Raw genomic sequence first — 14,497 nt, 5'->3', positions numbered from 1 at the left:
TCCAGTCAACAGGCTGAATCGGAAGTATTGCCGATGCAAAAATAATCCTCCTGAGCTCTGTCACCACATCCTTTTCAGCCACCTACTCCATGAAGCCAAGACTGTAGTTACTGTTAACTTAAGACTTCCTGGGTCCAGTCAGATGAAAAGCTGCTGCAATTACGAATACATGCTCAGTGGTCCCTGCATGCCAGGAGCTGTAATCACTCTACAGGCATAGCTCATTTAATCTCTACAGGTATGAGAAACACTGAGACACATAGACGTTAGGCTATCTGCCATCTGGCGTGCAACCACAGGCAGTCTGCCTCTAGAGTCTGTGTTTACCTACAACATACTACCCCGTGCCCAGTTAAGACTCGATCACTGGATAGGTGACCGAACTACAGAATCAAATCACTAATCCTTAAAAGCATGTTTAATTCCGAAACACTCTAGAGTGCAAGAATCTTCAATAATTGTTGATTCATCCATTTTAGGATGCAATTTCCTACCAATACCTCTACTGCGGGCAATTCGGAGAAAGTACTGAAATTAAAGTTTCCAGGAAAAAAAGCGCGACTCAAGCCACAAGTTAGAGCTCTGGTCAGGAGTCCACACTCTCTTCAGTGACGTAGTTTCGGGATGAGGGTTTAAGGCAACACAACAACTTTGCAGGGATTTATAAATATTTTGTTGTTTTAACTTGGAATGCGCGCAACTTGAGCGACTGAAGTGTTTCATGCAGTGTTGACATCAACTTGAATAAGATTCCAACAAATTGGGCCTTCACCCATTTCTCCATCATGGTCTCACAACAGTCTTCCCGTGTCCCAAAGCAGCAGCTTTCCCTATTGATATCATTTTAATCACAAAGACACAGCCCATTTAAGATGTGGCTTTCTGTACATACCTTCAGAAACAACCTGGCCATCCTAGTTATCTTCAAAAACCCAAACTTGTAACTTTGCTGACACACACACACAAACACTATTTCATAAAACTTCATGTATTCTGCAGCCTTTATCTACCCACACCAGAGAAGACCAGCGTCTCAAGGAATATTCACGTCAGGTGCTAACAGCATCCGTCTCCTCGCACTTTATAAAGTTAAGATAATTCTGTCACATAGCCAAGTCATTTTTGGCTAAAGAAGGCCACTGATGCTAAGAAATCTGAGTAAAAATTCCAGAGAAATGAATTCCTCTCCCAGAGCTAGCTTTTGTAAGGGAATTAATGACTGGCCGAATGTGAATAGGAGAAAAAAAAAAATCACACCTGCAAATTTGAGAAAATAAAATGCTAGTTCCTGCAGACCAATGACAACAGTCTGAGAGAGCTAGTATAAGTGGGTAACCACTGCAAGGAATTGCTACCTCAACACCTGCTACTTACTTGCCTCCCCAAGTCCCAGTACAATGGCACACTTCGCAGAAGGAGAGAATGAATATTCACCCCCAATCCCCAGAGAGTTGGACAACAAAAAAACCGGAGGGTATGTGACACTGCTAATATGACCTTTCCCAGTATGGAGTAGAATGAAAGGCTCTGCCTCACAGTATTTGCTGGCCTTCCGCTGCTCCTAGACAGAGATGGTGCGGGTCTGAGCCTAGAGACCTCTGTCAGAAACGACCTTCCCAGACAGACAGCTGTGGGCTGCCTGACACCCTGATGGGTCCCCTGACCACAGTGCTCAGTTCTGCTGCAGAGCATCCTACAGTCTGGTGCTTCCATGAAGGTACTGGGAAGGAGATGGAGGGGCCTTGGTCGCCATCCTGAACCACATCCTTTTTTAGCCATATACTCTATCATTAACACGCATACACCCCACAATACGTGACAAAGCCAGCTGGCAGAAGGCTCCTTTATTCCTTTCCCCTACACCTATAAGTACTGTCAATGATAAATGGAAAAAAATTCACATCAAGAGTCAGGATAGTGAAGAGTTATTAAAAATTCAATCCAAAGTATTTCATAGACACCTCCTCAGGAGCATACATAGACTCTACTCAGAGGTGCCTAGCAGACGGTGACTCAGAATTTGTACCAGTATGGTCTATAAGTAAAACTGAGGGAAGGAGAGTGGATGAATAGACAGAGACATTCATGTTCCATAACATCTGCTTTACATACTCAAAGGAGTAATGACTTCCTCCCTCACATTCTTATGTCTCTCAGAAGATCTTGAACTACTGTGTTCTTGGGAGCTTGATCCATATCCATTTCCTTAAAGAACATCCAAATGTGAAAATATATTTACTTTCCTAGAATTATGATTGGATATGACTTGACATGAAGGAGGAGGAGGAGATGACTAATTTGAAATGCTTACTAGGTACCAGATGCTATTGCAGTATTGTGTAAGCATTATTCACTCAGAGTCACTACTCAAATGTAATGTCACTTCTCAAGAAGATTCCCTGACCACCTGCATCTAAAACTGCCCCCACCACACATTCTCTCAATGCCCTGCTATCTTTATGGCGCTTAGCACTACCATATATTATTTTAAATCTGTCTACTCGTTTCTGCTCTGTCTTCTACCATGAAAACAGAGGTTATACAATCTGTCTTGTTTACTGCAGCATCTCCAGCATCCAGAAAAATGCCAGGCACACAGCAGGCGCTTGTGAATGGATGATCTCATCTAATCCACACCGGAGCCCGAGGAGGTACCGATAACAGAGGGAACTGAGGCTGAGGACGGTCGAGAACCTCGCCAGGAACAACCCAGCCAGGAAGTAACATCTAACTGCAGATCCTACACGGCTCTCTTCTATGCTACACACAAAAATTTCCCTGGAGAACTCATTCTAAAAATTTTTTTCTATGAAAATGATTTGCACACATTCTGCGTTGTGGTAAAGGCTATTAAAAGTGCTGCTGGAACATGATTCTGTTGTGTGGCAGTGCTGGCAGCAGGCCCTCTGTCCCATGACGAGGCAAGAATAAAAATCTAAGAAATGGGGTCGCCTGAATAAGAATATGGTGATGTCTTATTAATATTGAATATTGAAAATGACATAAGACAAAAACTTGGAATTTATTTGAGAGAACACTCTATGGGATCCATGAGTACCACATAATCTTTGTCGCCTTTCTTAGCCTAAAATTATAAGGTCCTAGAAGACAGAGGCTCTCTCTTATTTTGTACTCCTGCACAGAGTGCCATATGGTACCCTACGCACGAGGAATGGCTACCTGTCAAAACGTTCTGTTTCACACGTAGAAGAATTCTGGCCCTGCTCCTCCTTTGTTCTGATGTCCCATTCACTGGGCAAGGGTCATTCATCCGGGATCTGGGGGCCCTAAAGAGTGTTCACAGAATGGGAGGGGAATATGGGGGAGAAAAGTCTATAGGCTGCACCCCCTCGACACTGCTATGTAAATGGACATTTTCCCAGATGTGGCTCTAATAGAAACCCTAAGGATAAACCTTATTTTAAAAGAAGGCTACCCTAATTCTATTTGACACTACTCTTTAGGGAGCTAGATACTTTAGACAAGATTTTTTGCTGGGATGGTGGGAAGAGGCAGGTAAGGCACAACACTGTCCATTTAGATCAACGATTAAATGGCTCTGATAAAAAGCAACACCCCCCCCTAGGAGAAACGCACAGTTAGGAGAACGGTACAAAACAGATGGCATCTGCCACGGCTCCTCCATGTTTCCAACACTCACATTATTATTTCGTACAGCAGCGAAAGACTTAAAGACTGTTCACAGATAGGAACAAGATGCTTATGAATTAAATGAGTGTTCTCAAATTAGGACAGATTGTCAGAATGGAATTAACCATAAGCATACAGATTGGGACCTTCATTCTTCTCTCCAAATACTAGAAGGTTGCACAGTTTCTGATATATATAATTAGTGTCTGTTAAATGACTGACTCAAGGACGGATATGCAACAAATTAGTCAACCAGATCCCTGTCGAGGGGATATGGTCCTAATCCAATCATTCTCTGAGGACCTAGCAGTATTTATACTACCAAAAACAGGAATGGATATGTCAAGTTTCCTTTAACTGGTGCTCACTCCCAAAGGGTTTAGAACATGTCATCTCCATTCAGGGAGAATACGGCCGAAGAAGGGAAGAGGTTAAGTGTAGTGAGCAAGCGGGATAGATCAAGCTGATAAAAAGGCATCAGGCCATACGAGAGCAAGAGTTCACATGCGGTACTACTCTTCTCCGGCAGAGCCTTCTTTTAAGATTCTGGGCACACTGCATTCACGCTGTTAAGAATAGGCAGTGGATATTAACCAACGTCACCCCAATAATCTTAACAGTAAAAAATAGGCAGTGGGTACATAAAAATCAAATATTATCACTAAGCTTCTTTCTCCCACTTTACGAATGGAGCAACTAAGACACCACGACAAAAACACAACTTTTCCCACAGAAACACCACAAGAAAGATTCTATCCGTTTCATAATTCTTCTCAAAACTACCAGGCAGGGTTCAATTAAAGACCCAGATGAGAGATCTAGGTGACAAGCTGAATACATCTAGGTGTTTCAAACATAAGGTAAGTACAGATTCGGATTCACCAGCTTTAACTATATGCAGCCAAGAACCTGAGCACAAAACTCCAGTTTGCAAAGAACAACGATTAATGCAACAGACACAAATAACCCACAACTCTCTCCTCCCCAATGGCCCTATTGCGAAAGAAGCACATGCAGGCAGGACCTGAGTGCCAAAGGAGCTGCCATCAGCGGTCTTCATCCTAGGTCTGGATATAAGTACTGACCCAGAATTCCTGTGCTAGGCAGTTCCCTGAGATCAGACACTCAAGGACCGTTCTTTGCATCAGGATCCCCAGCTCAGTCGCACTCCACAGGGAAGCACTGCAGACCTGTCATTTTTTTCCCCCATCTACTGTCTTTGGAATATAGTCCAACTACAACTGGGCTCTAGTTTTTAAAATACACTCTATGCCCATTAATTCTTCTAGAACTTTCCCAGCCTCTTTTAGAGTTTCTCTCCACAACCACTTTTTGGTTGGAATGTGGGATGCTGCAAATATAGATTTCTGGTGCCTTTCCAAAGTTTAATCATTTGAAACCCTCCCTCCCGTACATAAAAATATATCCTTCCAGCATCATTTGACCGAAGTATAAAGCAACCTGGTTGGCCTCCATGCATCCGATGGCATCTTCCAAGAGTGAAAACTCCACGCAGACATAGCCATAGTCGTAACCTGGGGACAGCATTTAAATACAGACGGGAGTGGTGTTAGTGCCTTGCAAACACAAAAGACACACTTAAATCCCCTGTTCCTGAACCCCTTAATCACAAGCCCTCCCAGCTAGCCCCTCCCTCCCCTGTACTAGGCAAAGCTGCTACCCCAAACAGAAAAAAGTACTGAAGGAAAGTCTGGATGTTTCTGGACTTTGAGAGTCATTCCAAATGGCTTTTTCTATTAACCAAGAAGATCCTCTGCACTCTTTTGCATTGATGATGTGGCGAGGGTGCCCCAGAATTGGGTACTCCCACAGAAAGTTCAAGTGGGGACCCAAACCATTTTAACCACAGGCTGTATCTTCTGCAAAAACAAAGTCAACAAGAATAGAAAAGTATCTGAGGAAAAAAAAAGTATCCCGAAAGAGGAAGAAGCAGCAATTATCCCAAAGCTATGCTAATAGTCACCACTTTTCAAGCAGAAACCACCTTCAAAGACAGAAGTGCTGACAGACTGAGGGAACTATTCTGTCTGGATACCACAGGAGGCTTCTGGTTGGCAGGGGACAGACCACTGCAGGTCTCCTCATTTTTTCCTTGTTTCAACTCAAGTCATAAACCAGCTAAAATCTTTATGAAAGGAAGAAGGTGTAAAAGCATAAAGAGCTGGGTCCAAATTTGTGCTTATGCAAAGACTGGCGGTGGGGTAGGCTGGAGGAGAGACAGCAGTTGTTAGCAGTTGTTAGCAATCAATACATGTTCAAGGATTGTACGTATCATTAGTTATAACATCCTTCGCCTTTCTCCTGAGCAAGTGTTATCTGTGGCTCTTGTGACCCATGAGACTGGGAAGTCATGGGATTTACAGAATGCTGAACTCTAACCCTAACCCACTCAACGATTTCCATGATATGCCACCATCTGACTACAAAAATACACTTTTCAGTGCAATGTTCCTCAAGTGGCTTCCATGTTTCCCCCACTGCCTCATAGGATAAAGCGGCTCATCTTTAGGAGCGACACTGTGCAAATGGAACAGCAAGAAAAAGATGTGATTTGTTGAGATGAGAAGTAAAACTCGGGAAAAGATAAACAACATAAAACCGAGGACGATCCCAAGCACAAAGCATATGTAACAACAGGAAACTGGTATCGATTTACGGTATCGAAGGCCAAAAACCAAATAAAATAAAATAAAATTAAATTAAATTAAAAACCAAAAAACTAGGGCAACAGAAAATATAATTTAAAAAGTAGACTGAAGTTGGTAAAATGTGTGGATTCCTTGTCATGTGGAATGAATGACCTGAAATGTTTTATTATGATAGTAATAAAGCTTAAACTTTAGATTTGTTAAATATTCCAAGTTCATTATGGAATGTTACAATGGTCTAGGGTGATTCTTGCTTTGAATTTTAGGAAATAAGGAAGAAGAAAAGAAAGCTATCAGAAATCTCAGCACCACCTTAGGCTGACGGAGATTTTCTACCCAATTTTGGTACCCAGCTTTGACCAACACAGATTAAAACCAACCCCTGCAACCCCCATATAAATTTACAAACAACATTAGTCTCCTTTGATTGGTAACTATTTGAAAACATGAAACTACTTTAGGGAAACTGTGTTTTATTTGTATGTATATCCTATTAACAATGGAAATTGTTTTTGTTACTTAATTCCTTTCTAGTGGATTTTCTTAATCAAATTCCCAAACATCTCATACTAAAACATTCTGCACTGTGTACAGAGCTCTGCATGTTCTTGGGAAACTGTAGAATGGCAAGAGCAACTAAGGTGACTTTTATTACCAGGTATCTACTGCAAACACTCAAATGCACGTCTCCAACAACAACAGAAAGGCCAGCCTCAGAACAGGCAGATGTCCTCTCAAGTGTGCTGATCACCGCTATACAACAAGGTGTGTTGATTACTGCTATAACACATGGCAAGGGAGTGTCCAGGTGTGTGGAAAGCAATCCTTTCCATAACTGCCAAAATGAAAACATGGCACTAATGCCAAGTTGGCCTTGAGTTTCCTTTCTGTGCTTAAACAAGTAACTACTGTGGCCCACAGGAAAGCGCAGAATCTGCGGAGAGAGAGAATTCATGACAACATTCATATTTCACTCAAGTCATGCTTTGTCACTGGGAAGGGAAAGATATAGTTTGCAGGAGACGTTAAGAGCATGTAACAGCATCTTTATACATCAACCCTGCAATACTGTATGTTGACGATGTACTTCAGATTTAATATTAAATTCACAAAGCCAACGCTCGGTTGCTTTTCCCTGAAACTTTAGTTATCAAACGAGAAAACACATTTAAAGTGTAATAATGCCTAAAACTTAAAAAAAAATAAAAATTTCAAAAGTACCCAATCTTGATCCCAGGCATCCTGTGTGTCCAGATTTGAACTGACGCCATTACACTACACAGGACAGCCTCTCACCCTTTGATCCTCGACCGATACGAGGAGTCTGAATTCTGAACCCTCCAGAGCCCGAGTACAGGAAGGGTCCGACATGCTTGAGCACTGGTAAGATTATGTCTATAGTTAAGAAATACTGAGATTTACAGCACAACACTTAATCTTATTCTAAAAATATCTCTGGCAGAACCACTGAACGGGCCTGAATGTGCGAGTTAGAAGACATTCACTCTCATGGACTGATGATTCTGGCTATCCAAATTCTTTTGAAATGACAAAAACCCCAAAGTCTTATAAATGATGGCGATAAAAGTTACAATATGGTAAGATACTTGATATATACTTAATATATTTTAAAAGCTTTAAAAAGGAGGACAATTACATAAAATATGTGTAGGAAAAAGGACTAGAATTAAATACAATAAAGTCACATCTAACTCAGAGGTTAGAGACTAGTCAGCATATGAGATGAAAACCATGCAATGTCAAAATCATACTTGGGGAAAAAAAAACCATACTCGGACACCGGAAGGTAAAGAACATACCATCTCTTAATATAGGTTAAGTCCAACACTGCCAGTTTTTCCTCCAGCGTCGCAACAGATCGCTTTCCTTTTGGTTGACACCAGATGAAGAGGGTGGCTTGCATTTAACGGCCGTAATGTATGAAAAATATATCACTTTAAATAACAGAATCACAGCCAGCACAATGGATGCTCACACTCAAGAGACACTTGGGAATAGAGACCAACTGAAGCCATAGCTAAGTCACATCCTCACCCCTTGTGCTCACTTCATGAAAGGGAAAATGGGGTGTGAGACGGAGGCAAGGGATTAAGCAAGCACAGGTGCATAGAAATCTGAAAAGGATGTAACGTCACACAACTGCACACACACAAAAAAATGATTACAGTGATTGGATTATTCAAGTGAAATAAATGGGATTTTCTTCTTTATTTCTCAAATGTAATTTTAGGATTCACAGAAAAAAAATCGAGTAGACAGCAGATATTCATTCCACCCAGAGACCTAAATATTCTAAAGACAACCAACCAACCAACCTAGCATTCAGAATTGCTAAGAACTATCTGGATTCATCAAAATGGTAAACCCAGTGTTAACGGTCCCATAGACAGATTCTTACCTAAAAAGAGAAACAAAAAGTCTCTTTTATTACCTTTTTCTTCCATCGTCACATGCTGGGAAGAAGTTTGGTGGGCGGATACATAGGTCTTAGTACTTATTTATATGACTATTAAAAAGCATTCCTTACTCCATTTTATAACCTGATAACATAGATTTCTCCCAGAAATGTGAACGTTCCTTATACTTTTCTGGCAGCTGAGAAGGATGAGAACAGAGCCAGGGGAGGAACTCTATAAAGGTAACATTAAATTTTCCATTCTTTTCCATTTTCATTAACCATGTGGTTACCTGTTCCCCCCAAAAAGTATCTGTGATAAAAGCTAAGCAGGTGTTTATGGGGGAACAAGGCACAGAAAATAAAGCCCTGATAAGTAATACCCATTCCCAGAACCAATTCTTTAGTCTCTGCACCCAGAAGAGCTGACTCAGTGATGCTGACAGACATGGCTCCAGATCATTCATGTTAATTGTTAAGTCTACACCAAGTTTGACTTTTATTTATTTAGACAAATGAGATGAGCAGCCCTGTATTCGAACTGATCTAGGAAAAGCCAAATAACATAAAGAAGTCCGGTTGAATTTCCCATTAGGAGAGTACCAGCTGACTTTGAAAAAACCCAGAATACACATACCAAATATGAAATGTAAAAAAGATCAAGATTTTAAAGGGCATAGGCGGTGGGGGACGGGGGGGGGGGGAGATTTCTTTATTTTATTTCTTTATCTTTGAGAGAAAAGAAAACACATTTTCTCTCTTAACAAGAAATGTTATCTCTGTGGGAACAAAGCTCTATGAATATAAAGGCACCATAAAAAAATCTTAATAGAGATTCAAGAGGGCTTAGTTTTATAGGTGCTGTTTTCCGAATTCCATTTCACTGGGGATATAGGTTTTTTAGAAGAAAAGTAAAATATTATCAAGTTAGAGGTTTTAGTAAGACTCAAAACAGAATTGATCCAAGTATTTGAATTTCTATCAATGAGAATAACAGAACAAAGGAGTTCCAACAGGTACTTTTGATCTGTTAAAACTTCAAGTGAACATGCATCAGGAAAAACAGCAAAATATCTGATTTATATGTCAAACCATCATCTGGGAAGAATGGAATCAGCCCACATGATATTCATCATTTCGACATCTGGATAAGCACTTTCAATTCTCTCCCCCCTCGACTATGCATATAAGAGGTGCTGGTTTGTAATAAAACAGATAAAACAGGCAAGATGTACACTGATGAATACCTGCTGAATTTTTGAAAACAGCATTATGATTCTATTTCTTTCTCCATATCTGTACCAACTGGTTATTTAAAAAAAAAAAATTGGGGGGGGGGGGGTGTTGTATTTTCAAGTAGTTTTCAAAGTCCAAAATTAATGCTAGGGTCACTTCATCCTCATGATGGTTCTCTGGGCCCAGGATAACATTTCTTAGGAAACATCACCCTTATTCATTTCGACCTCACTGACAATAACAATGCTATGTGAACGCTGCCCTTAGAGTTTAACCTAATAAGAGTTATGACAAGTAGACAGGCACAGACCACCTCAAGGCAACAAGAATCCTTTTTTTATTGAGCTATAATTGACATATAAATAACACTGTACTAGTTTTAGGTATACAACATAATGATTTGATACGTATAAATATATAGTAAAATGACTACCACAATAAGTTTAGTTAGCATCCATCGCCACACATAATTACAATTTTTTCTTGTGATGAGAACTTTTAAGACCTACTCTCTTAGCAACATTCAAATTTACAATACAGTATTGTTAACTGTAGTCACCATGCTGTACATTGCATTCCCAGGACTTATTTATCTGAGATCAATGATCTTTTACAGAGCCAATGATATAGTCCCATTTTTGTTCACTTCAAAACAAACAAAAAAACTTATAGAGCAACTGTCAGGAGTAAGAGAGGAGTCTTTAAAGATCTGCTTTTTTCCCCCAGCTAAGAACACTGCAGCTTGGGAGGAAAAATGGTGCAGGCACGGCAAAAAATCACTCGAGAGAGAAGCAGCATCGATGCTGCAGCGAAGTGCCCACGCAGAGACACGATCCCAGATCCAGAGAAGAGAGGTCCCTGATCAAGGCATGAGGTCTTCGTTTCATTTCTGTAACTCCAAAACTAGCACAGTACCTGGCATGCGATGACGCTCAATCAATGCCGCATCAGCTGTAGTGAGCGTCTTCACTGGAACAACACAGAGAAAATAACGTCTATAGTTCTACACATAGGCAGAAGTTACAGCTCACTCGCCATGGGCTCTCAGTCAAGCCACTTTTCTCTGGGACTGGGTTAGCCCGTGTGCCAAGTGGCAATGATGGTAACCCCTTTGCAGGGTGGTTTCAGGGGTTCGTGAGATAATGCATTTCAGTACCCCTGAGTTTCTATTACATAGCACTGTCAGGGACTAAAGATCAGACAGCTGCCTCTGTGCTGCTGCTAAAATTATAGTACTGATGCATTTCCTCACTGATTTCTAGTGTATACTAAGAATATATCTGCTTCTCCCAAAGGTCATGAAGCTATTTTCATTTTGACCAGGAAAAAAAAAATATGGTCCGTAAACATTTTTTCCCCACTGCCCTGGCTCTCGTGCAAAAAAGGCACACATACCACTGTTCTAAGGGATTCTGGGAAGGTTCCACAATAACAGTAGCTTCTGAGCTGTAAGTTGCTCAGAATAAGAACAGATCACACTGGCCCAGCCACTCAGCTATTCCAAAAGCGAACTAGCATCCAGAGGAGGGTCAGGCAACAGGCATTTTGTAAGACTCACACTTTGATCAGACCACAAGCCTAGGTCATTTATGCCTTGTAACAGAATCAATAACCAACCAGACACTAGGTACAAGCTAGATCCGGGTTTGGGATCCCCAACTATAGTGTCATCAAAAGATATTTGGTCTTTGTTCTAGTTTTCTGGCACAGAGCTCCTAAAACTCTTGGACTTTCCTGAGTGACAAAGGTGATATGGGTATCTTTTCTTCTAATCAGGTGACTTTTGGTAGGCTCATAGATAGCTCCAGAATGGGGTCTGGTCATCAGAAAGACCAAGCCCTGAATTAGGCTTGGTACTTCTAGCCTCCACGATGCCCCAACTTCCAGGGCAGGGGAAAGGGGCTGGAGACTGAGTGAGTCAGCAATGGTTAGTGACTTAATCAATGGCGCCTACATAATGCGACCCCCATAAACATCTCTAAATTATAAGGTTCAAAAGACTTTCGGATTGGTGAACAAGTCCACATTCCAAGACCTTTCCAGACCTACATACCTATATACCTCTCCACCTGGTCCTTTATAATAAACTGATCATAAACTGGTAAGGGTTTCCCTGAGTCTTGTGAGCCATTCTAATGAATTATCAAACCTGAAAAGGGGGACGTGAGAACCTCCAACAGAAGTGTTGATGACCTGGGGCTCTGACACTTGTAAGTGGCACCTGAAGGTAAGGACAGTCTTATAGGACTGAATCCTTAAACCTACAGATTCTGATGCTAACTCTGGATGGTAGTTAGTGTCACAAGAGAACTGAATTATAGGACAACCACTTGGTGCCAGAATTGGTTGATGTCAGGAGGGAAAAAAATCATCATCCCTCTGCCTATATGACATGGGAGGCAAATACTGCTTTCCATTGATGTCATTCCTGAACATATTCAGACCTCCATCTCTCAATTTACCTGAAGTCGGCACTGCCCCACACCATCACTTTATCCCAAGTTCAAGTGTAAACGCTTCTGTAATCAGCTAACTTACCGACAGCATTTGTCCTCCACGCAACTATTTTAAAATACAGGACTACTCCTGGTTAAGGTTTCCCAAAAAAAGGTCCATTTCAGCAGATATGCTCATGCACTTGTCAAGCACACTTACTGTCTGATAAACAAGGTGAATACTTTCTAGGGTTTGATATTAGTCCAAAAGCTAAAATGAAAACTTTAAATTTTCTAACAAATATAGTATTTTAAATTATTTATAATGATACAAACAACAGAACAGAAAATTCTACTACCTCAACATAACACTACTGGACAGTTTTAGAAATTAAGTCCATTAATACCTTTTTAGGACAAATTTCTTGTGTGGTTCTACTCATCCGATGTTTTAGTTTCAGAATTTGCATAAACATGTTAACTAATACTTTGGGGTTTGAGAAACACATCTCAATACTTATATAAATATTTTGTAACCACAATTCATACATCATCTACATTGCTTCCAGGAATTTTTGGAGCTCAGAGTGTGATATAAGACAATGTAATATTTTCTTCTTTGATTTGAAGGCAAGCAAAAGCAGAAAATCATTTAGTTTGTGGCACAAATCCAGTCGGTAAATTACTAAGAAAAACCTAATGAAGCTTATGCTATGCAACGGTTTTCCTACCCTGTCAACCATCATTCAGGAACATTTGAATCATTTTTAAAAATAACATTATCTAGTCACTTTACCTCAGAAGAGCTATGAAGTTTTAATCCATAGGCCCCTCCTCAGCTCCTGTATCATGGTATTTTCTAATATGCATTTGACAACTGACAACCAAAGTTCACTTTTGAAAATGTAAAAGCACCTGTGGGCATTCGAATTAAAAATAACATGTTGTTTTGTTTTTCTTGATCCCGAGCACCAAAAGTAAGTAAACGAACCATAGAAGATAGAGATCAAGACAATGAATAGCTTATTTCCAGGCCAAATTTAGTTTTAAAAATAGTGGTAAAAAAAAAAAAAACACCCCAAAACCCATAAACCCATTAAACCAGGCCCAATACAACCGAAAAGAGAATACTACAGCAAAGCTAACATTCTCTCAACAGAGCCAGAACTAAGTCCCACAAAAGAAATATTAAGATTCCCCCTATCCTGGTTTGTAAGGTACATTTTGAAGTGGTTTAAAAATAAGGTGTCAGAGCCCTCATCCTCAAAGTGCTCCTGGTCATTTAAAAAGACCCCTAAAGGAAAGCAGCCCTCTTTCAGTAGGAAGAACTGATAAAGAAACTTCCCCAACACTGAGACTGAAGCACCCAAGACTTTTCAAGGTCTCCAAAAGGTCCGCTGGGTAGAAAACAGCTCATCTCTGGGATTTTATAAATCCTTACAGCTCAAATACATTTTAGAGGCTGAAAAGTCTTTTTAAAAAATATGCAGTGGAGGAGACTAGTGGTGAGCACAGAACAGAGTACACAGATGTCATATTACAAAGCTGTATACCTGAAATTTTGTTATTAAACAATGTTACCCCAGATAAATTTAAAAAATAAAAATATGCATTGGAACGGAGGTACAAGAGCCTTCCAGGGAGCACACCAAAAGCTGGGTCCATCTGCATGCGCTCTTCTCTACTACTGCGTGATCGTGTCCTGTAACACCGCGAAAAGTCCCGATTTCTATTTCGCCTCTCTGAAACTCAGGGGACGTCACTAAAAATTATCTGCTGATCTCCAACCAATGATTACCTCCAAGCATCTATTTAGGTATTGAGCCCTTTTCCCTGTAGCCTATTCTTTTCATCCTTTAGTGACTTTAGGATTTGAACATTTTTCATCAAATTACCCACAGTAGTAACTTCTTCAAACTTTCAGCCAAGAAGAACTCATGATATGTGAGAACTCCAAGATTCCTTTAGAAAAATTGAGTTATAAGATATTACAGCCTATTCAGAAGAGGAATATAGAATCTCATCCCAGATATCCATTTTTCCATGAAAATGAAAGCCCCTTATAGACAAAGATTACATTGCTTGCTTGT

At 40.4% G+C, this 14,497-nt stretch overlaps 1 protein-coding gene across 5 annotated transcripts in view; it reads right to left on the bottom strand.

Moving 5' to 3' along the window:
* RBM6 (RNA binding motif protein 6) overlaps window positions 1–14,497 on the bottom strand; it is a 91,542-nt gene that overhangs the window by 41,033 nt on the left and 36,012 nt on the right. For 3 of the 5 annotated variants that reach the window (XM_016149984.2, XM_016149985.2, XM_036219560.1), the window contains one exon: window positions 5,113–5,186. The exons of the other annotated variants lie outside the window; for them this stretch is intronic. In XM_016149984.2, coding sequence (XP_016005470.2) covers window positions 5,113–5,186 — 74 coding nt within the window. The remainder of the gene's footprint in view (window positions 1–5,112; window positions 5,187–14,497) is intronic. 5 annotated transcript variants of the gene reach the window in all.

Source organism: Rousettus aegyptiacus, unplaced genomic scaffold (assembly GCF_014176215.1).
Source record: "Rousettus aegyptiacus isolate mRouAeg1 unplaced genomic scaffold, mRouAeg1.p scaffold_m13_p_4, whole genome shotgun sequence".
Taxonomy (NCBI): domain Eukaryota; kingdom Metazoa; phylum Chordata; class Mammalia; order Chiroptera; family Pteropodidae; genus Rousettus; species Rousettus aegyptiacus.
The sequence above is the reverse complement of the archived record's forward strand: the minus strand, read 5'-3'. Positions and strand labels throughout refer to the sequence as shown.